This window comes from Hemicordylus capensis, chromosome 5 (genome assembly GCF_027244095.1).
Source record: "Hemicordylus capensis ecotype Gifberg chromosome 5, rHemCap1.1.pri, whole genome shotgun sequence".
Classification (NCBI taxonomy): Eukaryota; Metazoa; Chordata; class Lepidosauria; order Squamata; family Cordylidae; genus Hemicordylus; species Hemicordylus capensis.
The window spans coordinates 166,743,849-166,759,953 of record NC_069661.1 but is presented as its reverse complement, the minus strand read 5'-3'; the positions used below and the strand labels follow the sequence as shown (position 1 = coordinate 166,759,953).

At 41.6% G+C, this 16,105-nt stretch overlaps 3 protein-coding genes across 8 annotated transcripts in view; 1 reads left to right on the top strand and 2 right to left on the bottom strand.

The window, feature by feature from the left end:
* IQUB (IQ motif and ubiquitin domain containing) overlaps nt 1-300 on the bottom strand; it is a 74,097-nt gene extending 73,797 nt beyond the window's left edge. The window contains exon 1 of one of the 2 annotated variants that reach the window (XM_053251612.1): nt 209-300. The gene's annotated coding sequence lies outside the window, so the exon portion shown is untranslated. The remainder of the gene's footprint in view (nt 1-208) is intronic. The other variant, XM_053251614.1, reaches the window with a different exon arrangement.
* ASB15 (ankyrin repeat and SOCS box containing 15) overlaps nt 4-16,105 on the top strand; it is a 38,607-nt gene continuing 22,505 nt past the window's right edge. For 2 of the 5 annotated variants that reach the window (XM_053251618.1, XM_053251619.1), the window contains exons 1-4: nt 4-649; nt 1,045-1,153; nt 7,835-7,883; nt 10,468-10,574. In XM_053251618.1, the coding sequence (XP_053107593.1) occupies nt 574-649; nt 1,045-1,153; nt 7,835-7,883; nt 10,468-10,574 (341 nt within the window). In that variant the 5' untranslated portion in view covers nt 4-573. The remainder of the gene's footprint in view (nt 650-1,044; nt 1,154-7,834; nt 7,884-10,467; nt 10,575-16,105) is intronic. The other 3 variants (XM_053251616.1, XM_053251617.1, XM_053251615.1) reach the window with 3 other exon arrangements.
* Nucleotides 3,319-16,044, bottom strand: NDUFA5 (NADH:ubiquinone oxidoreductase subunit A5). Its single transcript, XM_053251630.1, has 5 exons — nt 15,868-16,044; nt 14,497-14,541; nt 8,635-8,751; nt 7,787-7,852; nt 3,319-3,481 (listed from the first exon to the last, which is right to left on the bottom strand). The coding sequence occupies exons 1-5, from the start codon at nt 15,886-15,888 to the stop codon at nt 3,380-3,382; spliced, it is 351 nt and encodes a 116-aa protein (XP_053107605.1). The 5' UTR covers nt 15,889-16,044; the 3' UTR covers nt 3,319-3,379.

Genomic DNA, 16,105 nt, shown 5'->3' with positions numbered 1-16,105 from the left:
CAAACTGCCTTGCGTCACCAACAGAGTAGGACCATTTTTTTTTCACCGCTGCGCAAGACATGCTGGGAACTATAGTAGGAGACGCCGCTGTTTTTACAAATACTCTTTGCTCGTAGTTTCTTGCATCTCCGCCTCGACTCCCGCTTCTCCCCAGAATTCACTGCCTTGTCCTGCGATTAAGTGATTAAAGGGGGGGGGTGTCCTTTACCTGCCTTAGTACTGAGGTGGTTGCGAAGTGGCCGCCAGGCGCGCCGCTGATCGCGTCGCCCTCGGGCTAGAAGGAGAGCCCCTGAATCCATGGCAACCGGACGCTGTGAACTCTCGCGAGCAGAAGGAGGAGCGAGACTGAGGCCTCTGCACTGTACTCAGAAGAGACGCATGACGCTTCTGGGTAGCGGGATGAGGCTATGAATGAGCTCACGTCGTGCAATCCCACTGAACGATAAAAATAGGAGCCAGAAGAAATCCAGACGGAGCATGCCAGCAAAATATTCCGTAAAGATGATCAGTTATAAGGCTGCCCAGCAGTGATCCGATTGAAAGACAAATAAAGGTGCAGTACATTGGATTTGGATGCTGTGTGCAGGAGGCGGCATTTTGGCAGATGCAGCAGGGGAAGCCACACCTGCTGAAATTCTTCTACACACAGGTTGGTATTAAAAGTATAGAACACAAGTCCTCTTTTGGAGCTGATCGACTTGTATATAAGACTAACTTGTAAAGCTGAAGCGAAGACATGCTTATTTGGAAGTAAATCCCATAGAAATAATTGAGCCAACTTCCACATGAACTTAGATGAGGCTGCAAGCATGGATTGTACCGTTAATATGGTAAAATGATGCTTAGTGTGAAAAATGCTAATGATACGACTCATTAGCATTTAAAAGGAGCATGAGAATTAACTGGTGCAATTTATGACAGTTCACAAAAGCTCGTTCCAGAGGAAACTCATTAAGTTTCTCAAGGTATCCACACAGTATAGTTTAAGTTAATATTGTGATAAGGAACAGGATTGTAGTTTCAAACAACTTGCAAACTAAATAGATAACCTGATGATAGATAACCTGAACACACCAGCAGAAAAAGTGAGAGATTCAGCAGCCTCCAGGAAAAGTGAGAGAGTCTTCAATGCAGCAGGACAATTCAGTTCGTGGTAAGCTTCATGCTTTCATCTTGGCAGGGCTTGAAAGTACATTCATATCTCTTTGATTTTTATTTCTTTTCAGCATTTGTCTGCTCTCATCTTCATCCAGCTCCCAACCTCTCTGCATTCATAATCTACAATATCCTTACACACAATGCCCTCTAGTGATTTTTCTTCTAAAATAAGTCCTGCATGGTAGTGGACAACTGTACTAAGACTGAACTGCCTGTGCCAGTGGTTTGTAAAATTACATTCAAATGCATTTCAAAGATACAGTAAAATAAGGATGCACCTTTTAAAATGTCAATAATTCTTAAAATTACAAGTGCTACTAATAGTTTCCTTGTATACTCATGTTTTTTGCTGTCCTCAGCCATTTGCTGTGGTTGTGCCAGTGTGGTTGGCCAGGCAGAAGGGTGGATTGCTTAGCCGTTTAGAGAGATGCAGTTCCCTCAGTCACAAAGGAGTTCTCCACACAGCAGGCTTTACTGCGAGTTTTCTGCAAGGCTTTACAAAACCTGATGCAAAAAATTGATTTATTTTTTTTAAACCACAGATATAAATCGGATTGCACTCCCAGCAATCCAGAGCCAGCGTGGTGTAGTGGTTAGCGTACTGGACTAGGACTGGGGAGACCCGAGTTCAAATCCCCATTCAGCCATGATACTAGCTGGGTGACTCTGGGCCAGTCACTTCTCTCTCAGCCTAATCTACTTCACAGGGTTGTTCTGAGGAGAAACTCAAGTACTTAGTACACTGCTCTGGGCTCCTTGGAGGAAGAGCGGAATATAAAATGTAAAAATAAAAATTAATAAAATAAAAACACACAGTGAAAAACCCAAATTGTGTGTGAAGTGCTCCCCGATAGCTCGCAGGGACTTCACCCTCCATTCCAGAGTAAATATGAGCTAAAGGGCTTGAAAAGCCCTATGTGAAAAACTCCAAGGTGAGCTTCCTGAATCACCTCTGAAAGGTCCCCCTTTCTGGTATACTAAACAGAGAGGGGAAAAGCAAGATTTTTGTTAAGGGGATTTTTTTTTTTTAAAGGCTGATTTATACCAAAAAAACATAAGCCTTGTTTTTCAGTTGAGGAAGAATGGTAACAGGCTCAGCTTCTGACAGATGGCTACAAGATTTGCATAGCCTGGTCTTTGGGAGTGGATCGGAAGAGCTAACCCACACATATGTCGCCCTCAAGCAAGACAGAACAAATATATAACATACAAAGCATTATTAATAACATATTATAGAAGCTACTGGGTGCAATCCAACCTGGGTGCAGTCCTTGTGTGCAGTCCTTGTGCTACCGGGTGCAGAGAGTGTTGTTCCCACCCTTCTTGAATGTGCATGTACCACACCAGGGCAGGCCAGAGAATGGGAGGCCTATGCATTCTTTCCCAACCTCCCCCAGCCTTCTGTTTCCAAGTGGTCAAGGAATGTGATTTTGGAATCTGTGCACACAGGGCAGGGTGCAGGCCTTGTTACACCATATAGGGATACCTCCTTGGGGGCACCCACAGAATTTAAATTACAATGCATATCAATGCCTTTTTTAAAAAACAAAAAAACAGTGCAACAAACAGATTACATTCTCCAATGTTGTAAGTACTGTGAGCCAATCTCATCAGAGGTCAGATATTCTACATGTGGAATAAAATTATGACATATAAAAGAGTTTTCTCTTATAAATAAGTTACAGTTAAATATTTGGGACAAACCTATTTTGAAGTAAATCAATTTATTTTTTGTTCAGTTAAGGCAAATCTGTAGATCCACTCAAAACTTAAAATAGGAACAGCAGCCATTTATAGAAAAGACTTTCTAGTTACACTAAAACGGTTCACTATAAAGATTAGAAAAGCATATGAATTAGTGGCAGACATGCAGACTAACCCTTTGGTGACACGCCCAGGTTTTTCCATCACATGTTGAGGGCATGATTTTCCGTGATGCCCTCTCTCCCTCTGCAGCTGCTTGTGCCTCCCAAAACTATGTCCCTGAGGGTCTGGTTGCAGAGGGAAGTGAGTGGGGAGATCACCAAAACTCCCCTTCCCTGTGTAACATTTGTCTTGATATCAGCACTGAGTGCCATTCCTTGCCACATGGTATGTTTACAGTACTCTTCCAAATAATATTGAGGCAGACAAAAATCTTATAAGAAGCATAAAAGACCATTTTCATTCATGTCCAACACACGTTTAATGAAATACTTTTCTAAATCACAAGTAATGCCAACTACATTGGCCATTTCCACTGGTCAGCAGGAGGTTCTTCAACTAAAGGTTCCCATGGTCTCCACCGTATCATTTTCCGGGCTAGCATGAGCTCACTTTCAGCCTGTTGACAAAACACAATCTTATTGGAAATTGTTCCAAATGTGCTGCACTAAAATGCATGATTTCACAACACATTTTTGAACTAACAATTCATTTAAAAAAACAGAAATTAAAGCACTCATTAGATCTACTAATTATAGATTAAGATAGATTTTGGTTGGTCCTGGTCCTTACTAATGTGTTATATGTTCATAGGACTGTTTTTGTACATCTTTTGAGTGAGTCCATGTCCAAATCCAGGACACCCACTAACCCTTCAAAATATATAATAGATAGTATTTCTATAAATCAATATTCCAAATGAAAGCAACTACAGAGGACAATACATAATATTAAAAATATTAATAAATCAGAGTTAATACATTTGGCTTAACACATATTTGTTGTAATTCTTTCATTCCAGTACAAAATAAATGGAGCCCAACCTTTTTGGAATCTTAAAGCTGCCTCTCGCATTATTTTAAAACTTGTTATTTTGTACATCAACATAATGCAGTTTCCAACATATATAAATCACTTACATCATTTAAGGCTCTTAAAATAATTATTTAAATGGTAAAGGCCTTCTTTCAAAGTTATATATTTTTTGAAAGGATTAGATATGACTGATCCAGGTCTTCAAGATAAATGGAGAGACTTAAAATGCACATGTCTCGAGTGCAGTGATGTAAAGGAGTTGGTTGAGAGAATGTTATAACATTATTTATAAATGGTACTATACCCCAATGGAAATTCAAAAGATAGATGACATCCAGACTAATGTTACACACGCTGAAAAATGTTTCCTGCAGGCATCAGGAGAGGGCTGATTTTTGTGCATTCCCCCTTCCCTCTGCAGCTGCTTATGCCTCTTGATAATATATCCCTGAGGATTCTGCAACCCTCAGAGTCACATTTCCAGGAGGCACAAGTGGCTGCAGGGGGAAGGGGAGATTGGCAAAAAATGCCCCTCCCCTGTTGCATGCAGGGAACCTTTTTAGTGTGCACATTGGGCTAAATGTCAGCTGATGTTTCAGGCAACTAAGAATTTAAATCAGAGAAATGCAAGATTACCAGATAACTTGAAGCATATATACCTTCCCTTGCTAACTGGGCTAAGAGGTATCTCTTAAGTGTTGGGTTCTTATATTTAGAAGAGGAAAAGTAACTGGCCCTATTCAACCCAATGGCTGAATTACTTTTTACACTGTAATATGCTGGGGCAAAATGTTTAATTTTTAAAGAAGAAATTCTGAATATAATAATCAAATTTTTAACTTATTGTTCTGAACAGATTTTTAATACTCAATTATCAAATCAATAATTTAAAAAATGACATCATACCCAAGAGACACAGATGATCTTTCTCAGATTCAAATTTACCAAAAGGTAAATTATTTAATAAAATGAATGCTGTTTGAAGTTGACATCCTACAAATTGCTGACTATTTTTACTTCCCTTTTGCAAGCACATTAATAAAAAAACCCTCTTACATATATAAATATTGTATCTGTTATACATCTTGAAGCATTTCTTTGTGCAAAATTTGGTATCTGTAGGTAAACAATCCTGCCACTTAAAGCAGCGAATGCACTACTTTTTACACTAGACTATGTCAAGGGAAAACTCAAAGAAAGCTATTTGTCCACATCATCAGGGAACAGCATAACTTCCCTAAATGCCTGCCTGCATGTGGCAATGGGCTGGATGAGGGAGAACAAATTGAAGCAGAAGTCAAGCAAGATGGAGGTACTTATTGTGTGGGGTCGTAACTCAGGAGGTGAGTCAGAGCTGCTTGTTCTGGAAGGAGTCATGCTCCCTCAGGAATAACAGGTATGTAGTCTGGAAGTACAGTCATCCCTTGCCAACTTTGCTAGGAATCCGTTCTGGCAAAACCTCGCTGTTGACAAATTCACAGTTGGCAAGGCATTAAAGTCTGGGAAACAGGGGAACCATGACCACAAAAAGGAAACAACCCCCCCCCCAATAAATAAATCACAAAAAATCCTGTAATCATTCATTCATTCATTCGATTTCTATACCACCCTTCCAAAAATGGCTCAGGGTGGTTTACACAGAGAAATAATAAATAAGTAAGATGGAACCCTGTCCCCCAAGGGCTCACAATAAAAAAAGATATATAAGATAGACACCAGCAACAGTCACTCAAGGTACTGTGCTGGGGCTGGATAGGGCCAGTTACTCTCCCCCTGCTAAATAAAGAAAATCACCACGGTAAAAGGTGCCTCTTTGCCAAGTTAGCCGGGGTCACCAAGACCCCGCCAAGAGTCACCAAGAAGAATGAGCAGATTGAACACTTGGAAATGTTTTGAACCCCCCCCCCCCAAATCACTCAAAGGAATTTTAAATTGGCAAGAGATAGCAAGAGGAATGAGCAGATCGAACCTCTGAATCCCCCCCCCACAAAAATAGCTGGAAACCCCTCCCCTTAAAAAAAATCATTAAGAAACCTCACCAACTGTGGGTACTCAGGTCGCAGTTGGCAAGACCTGTCACAATTTCCTATTCACATATACTCGAAACCGCAGTTGGGAAAACCGTGGTTGGCAAGGGATGACTGTACTTCTTGACACCAGGCCTCTCTCTGGTTTCTCAGGCTGAGACAATGGCCGGAGTGTTTTTCATGATATACCAACTATGGCCATTTTGGGGGGAGAATGACCTAAAAACAGTGGTACATTTGCTGGTAACCTCCAGACTTAACTACTGCAATGCACTCTATGTGGGACTGCCTTTGTACATAGTCTGGGAACTGCAATTGGTACAAAATGCAGCAGCCGGGTTGGTTTCTGGGGCAAACTCAAGATACCATATTACTCCTGTTTTAAAAGCATTTGGCTGCTCTTAGGTTTCTGTGCAAAATATAAAGAGCTGGCGATTACCTATAAAGCTCTAAATGGCTTTGGCCCAGGGTATTTAAGAGAGTGCATTCTGCTTAAGGACCCCCACCACTTACTAAGATTTTCGGGAGAGATCTGCTTGCGGCTGCCCTCAATCCATCTGGTGGCGACTCAGGGTCGGGCCTTTTCTATAGCTGCCCCAAGGCTCTGGAGCAAACTCCCTGTTGCTGTCAGCGCTTCCTCATCTCTAGCAGCTTTTAAAAGAGTGCTCAAGATGCTTTTATTTCATCAAGCCTTTGATCAGCTGTAAGTTGGTATTTATGGTTGTTACTGATGTTTATTTGGTTGTTTTAAATTTTATTTTTAAGCTGTTTTATTGTTTGATTCTAATGCTGGTTTTATCATTTATTTTGTAAGCCACCATGCAACATTTGTATGCGGTGGTATATAAATATAATAAATAAATTAAATAAATAAATACTTTTTTAAAAAAATGCAAAATGACTTTGCCTGGTCAACAATGGTCCTCACCTCTAATATGATATATTTTGGTAATTATTGTTTAAGTTATTAGTACTTTTTTGAAAAAAGTTTATATCTTCCTTATAACAACATAAGAGGAAAGTGGTTGGCTGATTATATTTCCAAAATACAATTATGGCCAACAGCTAAGAAAATTGAATTTTAATTAGCAGCAGAATTCAGTGTATTTGGTGTTTGGTGACTGAATAAAGAATTGCCATCTTGAAAATCAATGCTACTTCTTGTCAATATGGCAACACTTAACTAATCTGAATATCTGAGGGAAACTAGTATTTTTAGAAACTACTCTCTTTTTGTGTGTGTGAGAGTCTTGGGAGCTGCTACTACTACAAACAGCACCTTGGAGAATCACTATGGAAGCTTAGGGAGGTGGAACCAGTTGCTTAATGGCAACTTGTACAAAATTTTATATTACCAGAATAAGTAATTCTAGCATCATAAGCCCAGAATTCCAGGTGGATTTTGTTCCAGGCAGGAGGGAAAAGAAAATGAAGATGAATTAATGGGAAATCAAGTAAAAGCAACCCTGAGCACCCAAAGAGAAAGATTAAAAATGGCATAGCCAACCAATCAGATCTGCAGCACTGGCTGGAAGAGAGGTGAGGAGAAGCAAGCCAAAGGTCTAGAGAGCTATTTCATGTAAGTCTTGGAGCTACTACCAATAGCTTCCAGGCTACCTAATGCCCACCCCTGCATTATAATGTATTTTGCTGTGTTGTAAAGGCAGCCAGGTCAACAACAATAAATTGACTTTATATATATTTTTATACAGAGAAGAAAAACAAAACACACAAAGTCCAGCTTGAGTAATCAGGACATTAAAGAGATACAGTATTAGAAATTTACAACACAAGCAATGGTTGTTACAATTAAAGGAAGTATTAGATCTTTGCAAAGTCACTTGAGTACTGTTTGACCTTACCTGCAAAATCACTTCTTCTATCTGTCCACTATTAATTTTATTTTCCAGTTTTTGCACATCAGGTTCCTACGAGACCAAGAACAAGTTAAATGCTCAGGTATGCTTTACAGTGTATATTTAAGCAATATGTTCCTGTATCTCATACTGAATTAAAATATAGACTCGTGTCTTTTCTCAAGACTTTTCCAAAACATTAATTTACAGATTAGCATAATAGAGCTATCACAGAAAATTGAATAAGATTGGCAGCCATACAAATTCACATCCAAAAACAATAAGGTATTTCAATCAACCTTCACAGACAAGGATTTTCAAATGCTTTTGTTCTGGATTTTAACAATGTACTAGAAAAAAAATATTCTGTCACCATGGAAGGCAAATATGTATCTGATCAGATAATGATAAAAGTAGTTTCCTTTAGAGTGTTAAACCAAGGGGTACTTGATATCCACCCACATTATCCCCATTGGCATTTGACCTCTATTTGTGGACTATATACAGTTGTCTCCAGTAAAGCCTTGTAGCATAGAAGAAGTGTACTGTATAACCTCAAATTTTTCTTCTTGGATACTTGCAAGATGAAGTTTAAACTAAATATAGTTCAGATTTTGGGGGGAAACAAACACATACACCTCCTCTTGTAAAAATAAATGAAAACTCAAAACATTTCCTCATTCATATTGGATTAGATCTATTTAATAAAAAATATTTTAAGCTAAATCACTATCATTTCAAAACACATAGTTTGACAATATTAAAAAAGCAGTTCTGGTAAGTGAGTAAGGCATAACATGTTATCCTACCTGAATCATGAAATCTGAGATGCTTAAAACACATGGCATACTTACTGATTTTACCATATCAAACCGCTCATTTATTGTTTTCTCAGTATATTTCCTGTATGCCGCATCTCTTGGAATATTCTGTAGAGCAGCAAGAATTTTTGAGTATAGTATCCTCAGGCGCTGAAAAGATCACATGACACTGAGTAAACAAACTTAAACAAATTTGACCACAAATATTGATACAGTGAATTCTGAAGTATAAGACTAATAGCTGAAGTTTACAGTTTGCTTCAGGGCAATACCTATACTGTAATGGAAACTCTGCTACCAAACTCTGTCTTAAAGTTCCAAGAACCGGACATTCAAATACATATATAAATAAATAAATATCTCACTACTATAAATATTAGGTAGTTAATATTTATCTTTTCACAAATCATAGTACAAAAACATTAAACCAATCATTTTTATTAGCCAACTTAACATTCAGAAACCTGCCCTGATAAAAATAAAATCTATTATACAACTTATCCTAGTAAATCCCCCCTCAATTTCTTTGTTCTATCTGTAGTACTGGGAGAAGATCTGGACTTTCTTCTAATTCTGCCCAAATTGTGTTCAAAATTGTTCCCCCATTGTGCCCATTTTCTCACCCCATAAACCTTTTCTTCTGCCAGCTTTGACCACACTGATCTCCCCAATGATTGTCCTAATGTTCTGATTGCTCAAGTTAACATGCAGTTAATTTGGAGTGAGAAGGGCCTGGACATTAACATGTCTGTTTTATAATTATCCTGTAAATTGCTTCAAGCGATGTAGGGAAACTGGGATGAATATGTTTCAAGTAAACAAAATTTAACCCATAATTTTTGGGCATCGATCCACTTTAGTTATGTAGGACAGAAACCATACTAATTTGGAAATGAAAACTAAACAATAGGATCTAAGGTAACAGCACATCCAGATTATTGTGAAGACACATTAAAATATCTGTACACTGTCAGCCCCCACTTAAACATCGCATGTGGGCTCCCAAGAACCATACAACTAGTTCCATGCTGCCACAGGGATTTTGGGCTTGTGTGTCTTAACTGCTTTCCATATCACAGACAAACTTTCCATGTCACAGAGCCAACATGGTATAGTGGTTACAGTGCTGGACTAGGACTGGAGAGACCTGAGTTCAAATTTCCATTCAGCCATGATACTAGCTGGGTGACTCTGGGCCAGTCACTTCTCTCTCAGCCTAGCCTACAGGGTTGTTGTGAAAGAGAAACTTAAGTATGTAGTTGGGCTCCCTGGAGAAAGAGCGGGATATAAATGTAATAATAACAACAACAACAACAAACTAGGGACATTTTCAAAAGCAATGTATTGTATGAATGGTGCGTGGGGTTTTTCCTTTCCTCAAAAATCTTATTGGGTACGCACATACCAAATTGTATATGGATTACTCTTTGTCCATCCCTTACCTCAGATTAGCAGTATCAAATCATAGTCTGATACTGGGGTAAAGCTGCCTCAACCCAACCTCAGTTATTCAAAACTAGCTCCATGAGCTTTCAAAAGCAACCTATAGAGAACAAACAGAGCACCTATCTACTTATTAAAACTGGTATGAGAGGATATGTAACAGTAGCTAAGAGGCTAAAACATGAATCAACAGCCCCTACTAACTGCACCTTTTAAAGAGGTGAATCTCTTACTTTTAGAAGGGGGAGAGCAACTGGCCCTATCCAGCCCCAGCACAGCATCTCTCTAGTGGCTGCTTCTGGTCTACTTTATGTTTCTTTTGAGACTGAGCCCTTTGGGAACAGATTCTTTTCTCCATATAAAATGCTTTGGGAACTTTTGTCAAAAAGCGGTATATAAATATTTGTTTTTGTTTGTTTGCAGTTCAAATCTTACATCTGCCCAGAATTCACTGTGGCCTCAGGCAGCATCAGCCCCCCACTTGCAATATATACAAGGAGAATAATGCTGATCTACCTTACAAGGATGCTGTAAGGATTAATGTCAAGTGTATTAAGTGTTAAGGATTAAAGTTAATGTATGTTTAGTGTTTTGAACAGTCTAATGCACTATATAAATAGTGAGTGTTACTACTATTAATCAGTTAAAGCAACCTTGCAATTAAGTCAACAAAAATTACTAGTCAAGAAAAAGGTTTTATTTTTTCAGTCCAGCTGCCCAGATCTACCCTCTGTTACAACAGAAAAGGATCATCAAGTTTGGTCACTTGGAGGTTTCTTTACTTGCTAGAAGGTGACCTGACATCGGGCTAGTTACAAGCGAAGTTTAAAACAGCGTTCCGCAACTGGTATACCATAGCACACTGGCCAGCGTGCCATGCTGAATTGCTCTGAGTCAGTTCCAAAAGTCAAAAGTTTAAACTGCTTGCTTTTCGAGTTGACTCGCTCCCTAAGACTATTTGTGCCCAGCAGTGGCACATGCTGCTGGGCTGGATGGGGAAGTAAGCGAAAAGAAAATAAATGAGAATTACACAGCAGTTTTGTTGCTGCAGATTAAAAAATGTGCAAGCATGGGAGTGGGGGACAAACACTGACATAAAAGAATACGTATAGATAAGTATGCCCCACATGGCAGGATATACTCTAGATCTGGTTTTTGCCGACCAGGGAATAAATGATCTGGAGGTGGGGGAGTTTCAAATAACTCCCTTGTCATGGACAGATCATCAACTGGTGGGGTTTAGTTTGACTGCTCCGTCTGCCCTCTGCAGAGGTTGTGGACCAATTAGAATAGTTCGCCCCCTGAGACTTATAGATCCACTTGGTTTCCAGACAACCCTCTGGGAGTTTCCAGCGTCCAGAGCTGGTGACCCTGTCGAGGCCCTGGTTGATCTCTGGAATGGAGAGATGGCCTGGGCTGTTGACACGGATGCTGCTAAACGTCCTCTCCAGCTTGGTGGAGTCCATTCTGCTTCTTGGTTTTCCTCGGAGCTTAGGGCAATGAAACAACTCAGACGATGGCTAGAACGACGCTGGGGGAAGAGCCATGATGAATCCAACTGAACATGGGCTACAGCCCATTTTAGGGACTACTCCATGGTGGTGGGGGCGGCGGAGAAATGCTTCTTCTCCGCCTCCATTGCATCTGCTCAGTGCAGACCAGCAGAGTTGTTTTGTGTAGCAAAGACATTGCTCCACACATTCCTCCAGGTAATGGGGGAGGAATCATCTACGGCCTGTTGTGATCAGTTTGTGCGTCACTTTCCAGATAAAGCATCTCGCATCCGTGCTGATTTGGACTCCAGAGTTTTGGCAGTTCCGGCAGACATGCCTCTGGTACAAACTGGTCCTATTGAGTTGGACTATTTTCAGTTGGTGCAGCCTGAGGATGTGGACAAGATCCTGGGCAGTGTGCGGGTGACATTGTGCGCTCTTGACCCTTGCCCTTCATGGCTAATAAAAGCTGCCAGGGAGGGCACAGGCAGATGGAGGTGATTATTAATGCTTCATTAAGGGAGGGCAGGATGCCATCATGCCTCAAGGAGGCAATGGTAGGGCCATTATTTAAAAAGCCCTCTTTTGATCCTTCCAGCCCAGACAACTATAGACCTGTCTCTAACCTTCCCTTTTCGGGAAGCATGTGGTGGCATCCTAACTGCAGAGGGTCTTGGATAATACGGATTATCTGGACCCTTTTCAATCTGGCTTCCACCCCAGATATTGGACTGAAACTGCCTTGATTGTTCTAGTGGATGGCCTACGCCGGGAACTAGACAGGGGAGTGCATCCCTGTTGGTTCTGCTGGACCTCTCAGCAGCATTCAATACCATTGACCACAGTGGACCTTGTGGATTGCCTCTCGAGTTTGGGAACCAGAGGTACTGTTTTGGAGTGTCCCCAGTCCTTGGGGGGGCGGGAGGGTCCAGAAGGTGGTGCTGGAGGACTATTGTTTGGCTCCGTGGCCACTGGCCTGTGGGGTCTTGCAGGGTTTGGTTTTGTCCCCCATGCTCTTTAACATCTACATGAAACCTCTGGGAGAGGTCATCCGGGGACTTGGACTGAGTTGTCAGCAGAATGCAGATGACACTCAGCTCTATCCCTCCTTGTCACCTGATGCTAGGGAGGCAGTGGAAGTCCTGAATCGGGGGCTGAAGGCCATGATGGGTTGGACGTGGGCTAATACACTGAAACAGGACAGGATGGAGGTAATGTTGGTCTGTAGGAAAGCGAATTGGGACAAAGAGATTCTACCAGTTCTGGATGGGGTTGCAATCCCCTTGAAGGATCAAGTACGCAGCTTGGGGGTATTGCTGGACCCAGCTTTGCTTTCGGAAGCTCAGTTGAAGGCGGTGGCCAGGGGTGCCTTTGCACAGCTTCGGCTAGTGTGCCAGCTGCATCCCTTTTTCAAGAAGGCAGATCTGGCCACAGTTACCCATGCCTTAGTCACGTCACAGCTGGATTACTGTAACATGCTCTACATGGGGCTGCCCTTGAAGAATATTCAGAAAGTGCAGCTAGTGCAAAACACGGCAGCTAGGATTTTATCTGAAGCTGCCCAGTGGGATCACATCACACCCATTTTGAAAGAGCTGCCCTGGCTACCAGTTTGTTTCTGGGTCCAATTCAAGGTGCTGGTTTTGACCTTTAAAGCCCTTAACGGTCTGAGCCCTGGATACCTGAGGGACTGCCTGCTCCAAAAGGGTTGCTGCCCACTTGACAAAGACATCTGAAGGGGCTCTGTTCCAGGTGCTGGCAATGAGGGAGGCTTGGCTGTCATGCACACGGGACAGGGCCTGCTCTGTTGCTGCCCCCAGACTCTGGAATGCTCTCCCGGTGGCTATTCGCACCTCGGTCTCCATCACAGTTTTTAGAAAGCATGTTAAATTCTGGCTTTTTACCCTGGCTTTTATAGGATTGTCTCAACTGCTGCTTCTTTGTATTTTGTACAGTTATTTTATGCTCATATTTTAAATCTTTTGAGTCAGATTTATGTTTTAATATTTTAGCTTAAAGCTTAGTATTATAATTGTGTATTTTTATAGTCTTAATTTTTTGTGTGAACCACCTTGGCACTGTTTTAGTGAAAGGTGGTGTATTAATTTAACCATAAATAAAAGCTGGTCTTGTGGTAGCAAGCATGACTTGTCCCCTTAGCTAAGCAGGGTCTGCCCTGGTTGCATCTGAATGGGAGACTTGAAGTGTGAGCACTGTAAGATATTCCCTTCAGGGGATGGAGCCGCTCTGGGAAGAGCAGAAGGTTCCAAGTTCCCTCCCTGGCTTCTCCAAGATAGGGCTGAGGGAGATTCCTGCCTGCAACCTTGGAGAAGCCACTGCCAGTCTGTGAAGACAATACTGAGCTAGATGGACCAATGGTCTGCCTCAGTATATGGCAGCTTCCTATGTTCATATGACTGATGTCTGGACAAACAACGTGGATACAACAGTTGCATCCATACTGCAACAGAAAGGACACGAGAGAACAAGTGGGATTTTCAGCACCTCCCCACCACCACCCCTGCATCTGTTGGGGTTTGCTGAAAATCCCACTTGTCGTCATGTGTCCTTTCAGTTGCAGTAAGGATGCAACTGTTGTATCCCAAAAGTGTTAAGGGTTAGGGGATGGTCAGAGACATGGTTTTGGGAGGCATAGATAGCAAGACATGGTTTTGGGAGGCATAGTTGCAATGGGAATGGAGTCTGCAGAAAATTGTGCTCTTGTGCAAGAGAAAATGCTGTTGCATTGTCACAGTGTTAGTCTGAATAACACACACTAACACAATTTCTCTCAAAGAAAATAGCATCACCCACAACCTAATCAAGCCAATTTCACATTATTTAATTTTTGAATCTCAACTAATAATTGTCTAAGATTTTATGCATCAAATTACATGGACATTTGACGTGAAAAGACCAACAGTTCCATTTGAAATAAACAGGTACATTAAAAACTTACATCATGTGGCGTCTCAGATACAGCTAGCCCCACAAGCCCAGTAGTCTGCAGAAATTAAAACACACACTTAAAAAAACAAATTAATTTGCATCAACATCAGTAACGTCTCAATTTCTTTTCTCCAAAATGCTGAAATAGGAAAGATTGCTTTATACTCATCCATGGTTTATCATTGGAGTCACAGAAAATAGCTAGCATATCAGAGAACCAGTATATATCAACTCCTTCCCACCCCCGGCAAAAATTTTAAACACATAGTACAGATTACCTTCTTCCTAGAAGATAATCAGTTCACATGTGCAGAAAGATTCCCATGGATGTATCACTATCAACACACATTCATAGAGAGTGTAACAATATCACACAGGCTGCAAGGGATCATTCAAGGATAGTACATCAGGATTGAGAGAATACCAACCATCCTGCACATCACACATTTATGATTTAAAACAGAAAGCATAACTGGCACCCAAAACACTGTTACCAAATCAGAGCATCAAAATCTAGTGAAGTTTTGAGTGGTGTCCTATCAAATGAAACTTTTGTAGACTTTCTGTTTTGAGGAAACAGAAGGCAGATGCCGTGACTCCTTAAAGACTAACAGATTAATTGTGATATAAGCTTTGTGGGCTCCAGTTTTATTCAACCATAAGCAGCCATGGGAAGGGGCATTTGTTTCAAAGGTGGCTGGCACAACCCCAGGATAACAGTTTAGAGCAGGATTGGGCAATTTTGGTCCTCCAGCTGTTCTTGAACAGTAACTGCCATCATCCCCACGCAATTTATTGTGATTGGGGATGATGGGAGTTGTAGTTCTACAGCAGCTGGAGGACCAAAAATTTCCACTCCTGCCCTAAACTGTTATCTTGGGGTTGTGCCAGCCACCTTTGAAACAAATGTCCCTTCCCATGGCTGCTTATGGTTGAATAAAACTGGAGTCCATAAAGCTTATATCACAATCAATCTGTTAGTCTTTAAGGAGTCCTCCAGCTGCTGTTGAACTACAACTCCCATCATCCACAATCACAATAAGTTGAGTGGGGATGATGGCAGTTGCAGTTCAACAACAGCTGGAGGACCAAAATTGTGCACCCCTAGTTTAGGGGGTCGTAAGAGTGTGTTTTTCTCCTACGGCGTTCCACAGAATTTTAGGGGAACTTGGTGAAGCATGGAACAGGCGGGGATGGATGGAGAAAAAGATGTGGGCTTCCTCGGGAGCTTCTATAGATACCAGATTCCCCACTGAGTGAAACAGGACGACCAGCCCCGCCCCCTGGTTTATCCTCCTGGCCTCAAACCCCTTTTCCCCAACATGCAGGAACCTGTCTCACAATGAGGGGGTAGAGACACCCCTGCCATGCCCTCCCTCACCTTCTTCAGCACTCCAGCCATAGCTGACCGCTACCACAACAGCAGCACGCAGAGAATTCTGGGAGGAAAATACTGTCACTCCGGCTTGACAGACCAATCCCAAAGAACAACAGCGGCGTGTAGCTAAAAGAGCCAATGCGCGTGTGCAAGCTTTTTCTGCCGGGGAATAGGATACAAAGATCCTAGATGGGGGCGGGGGGGGGGTCTGGGTAGAGGACGAGGTTAAGGACACCGAAGT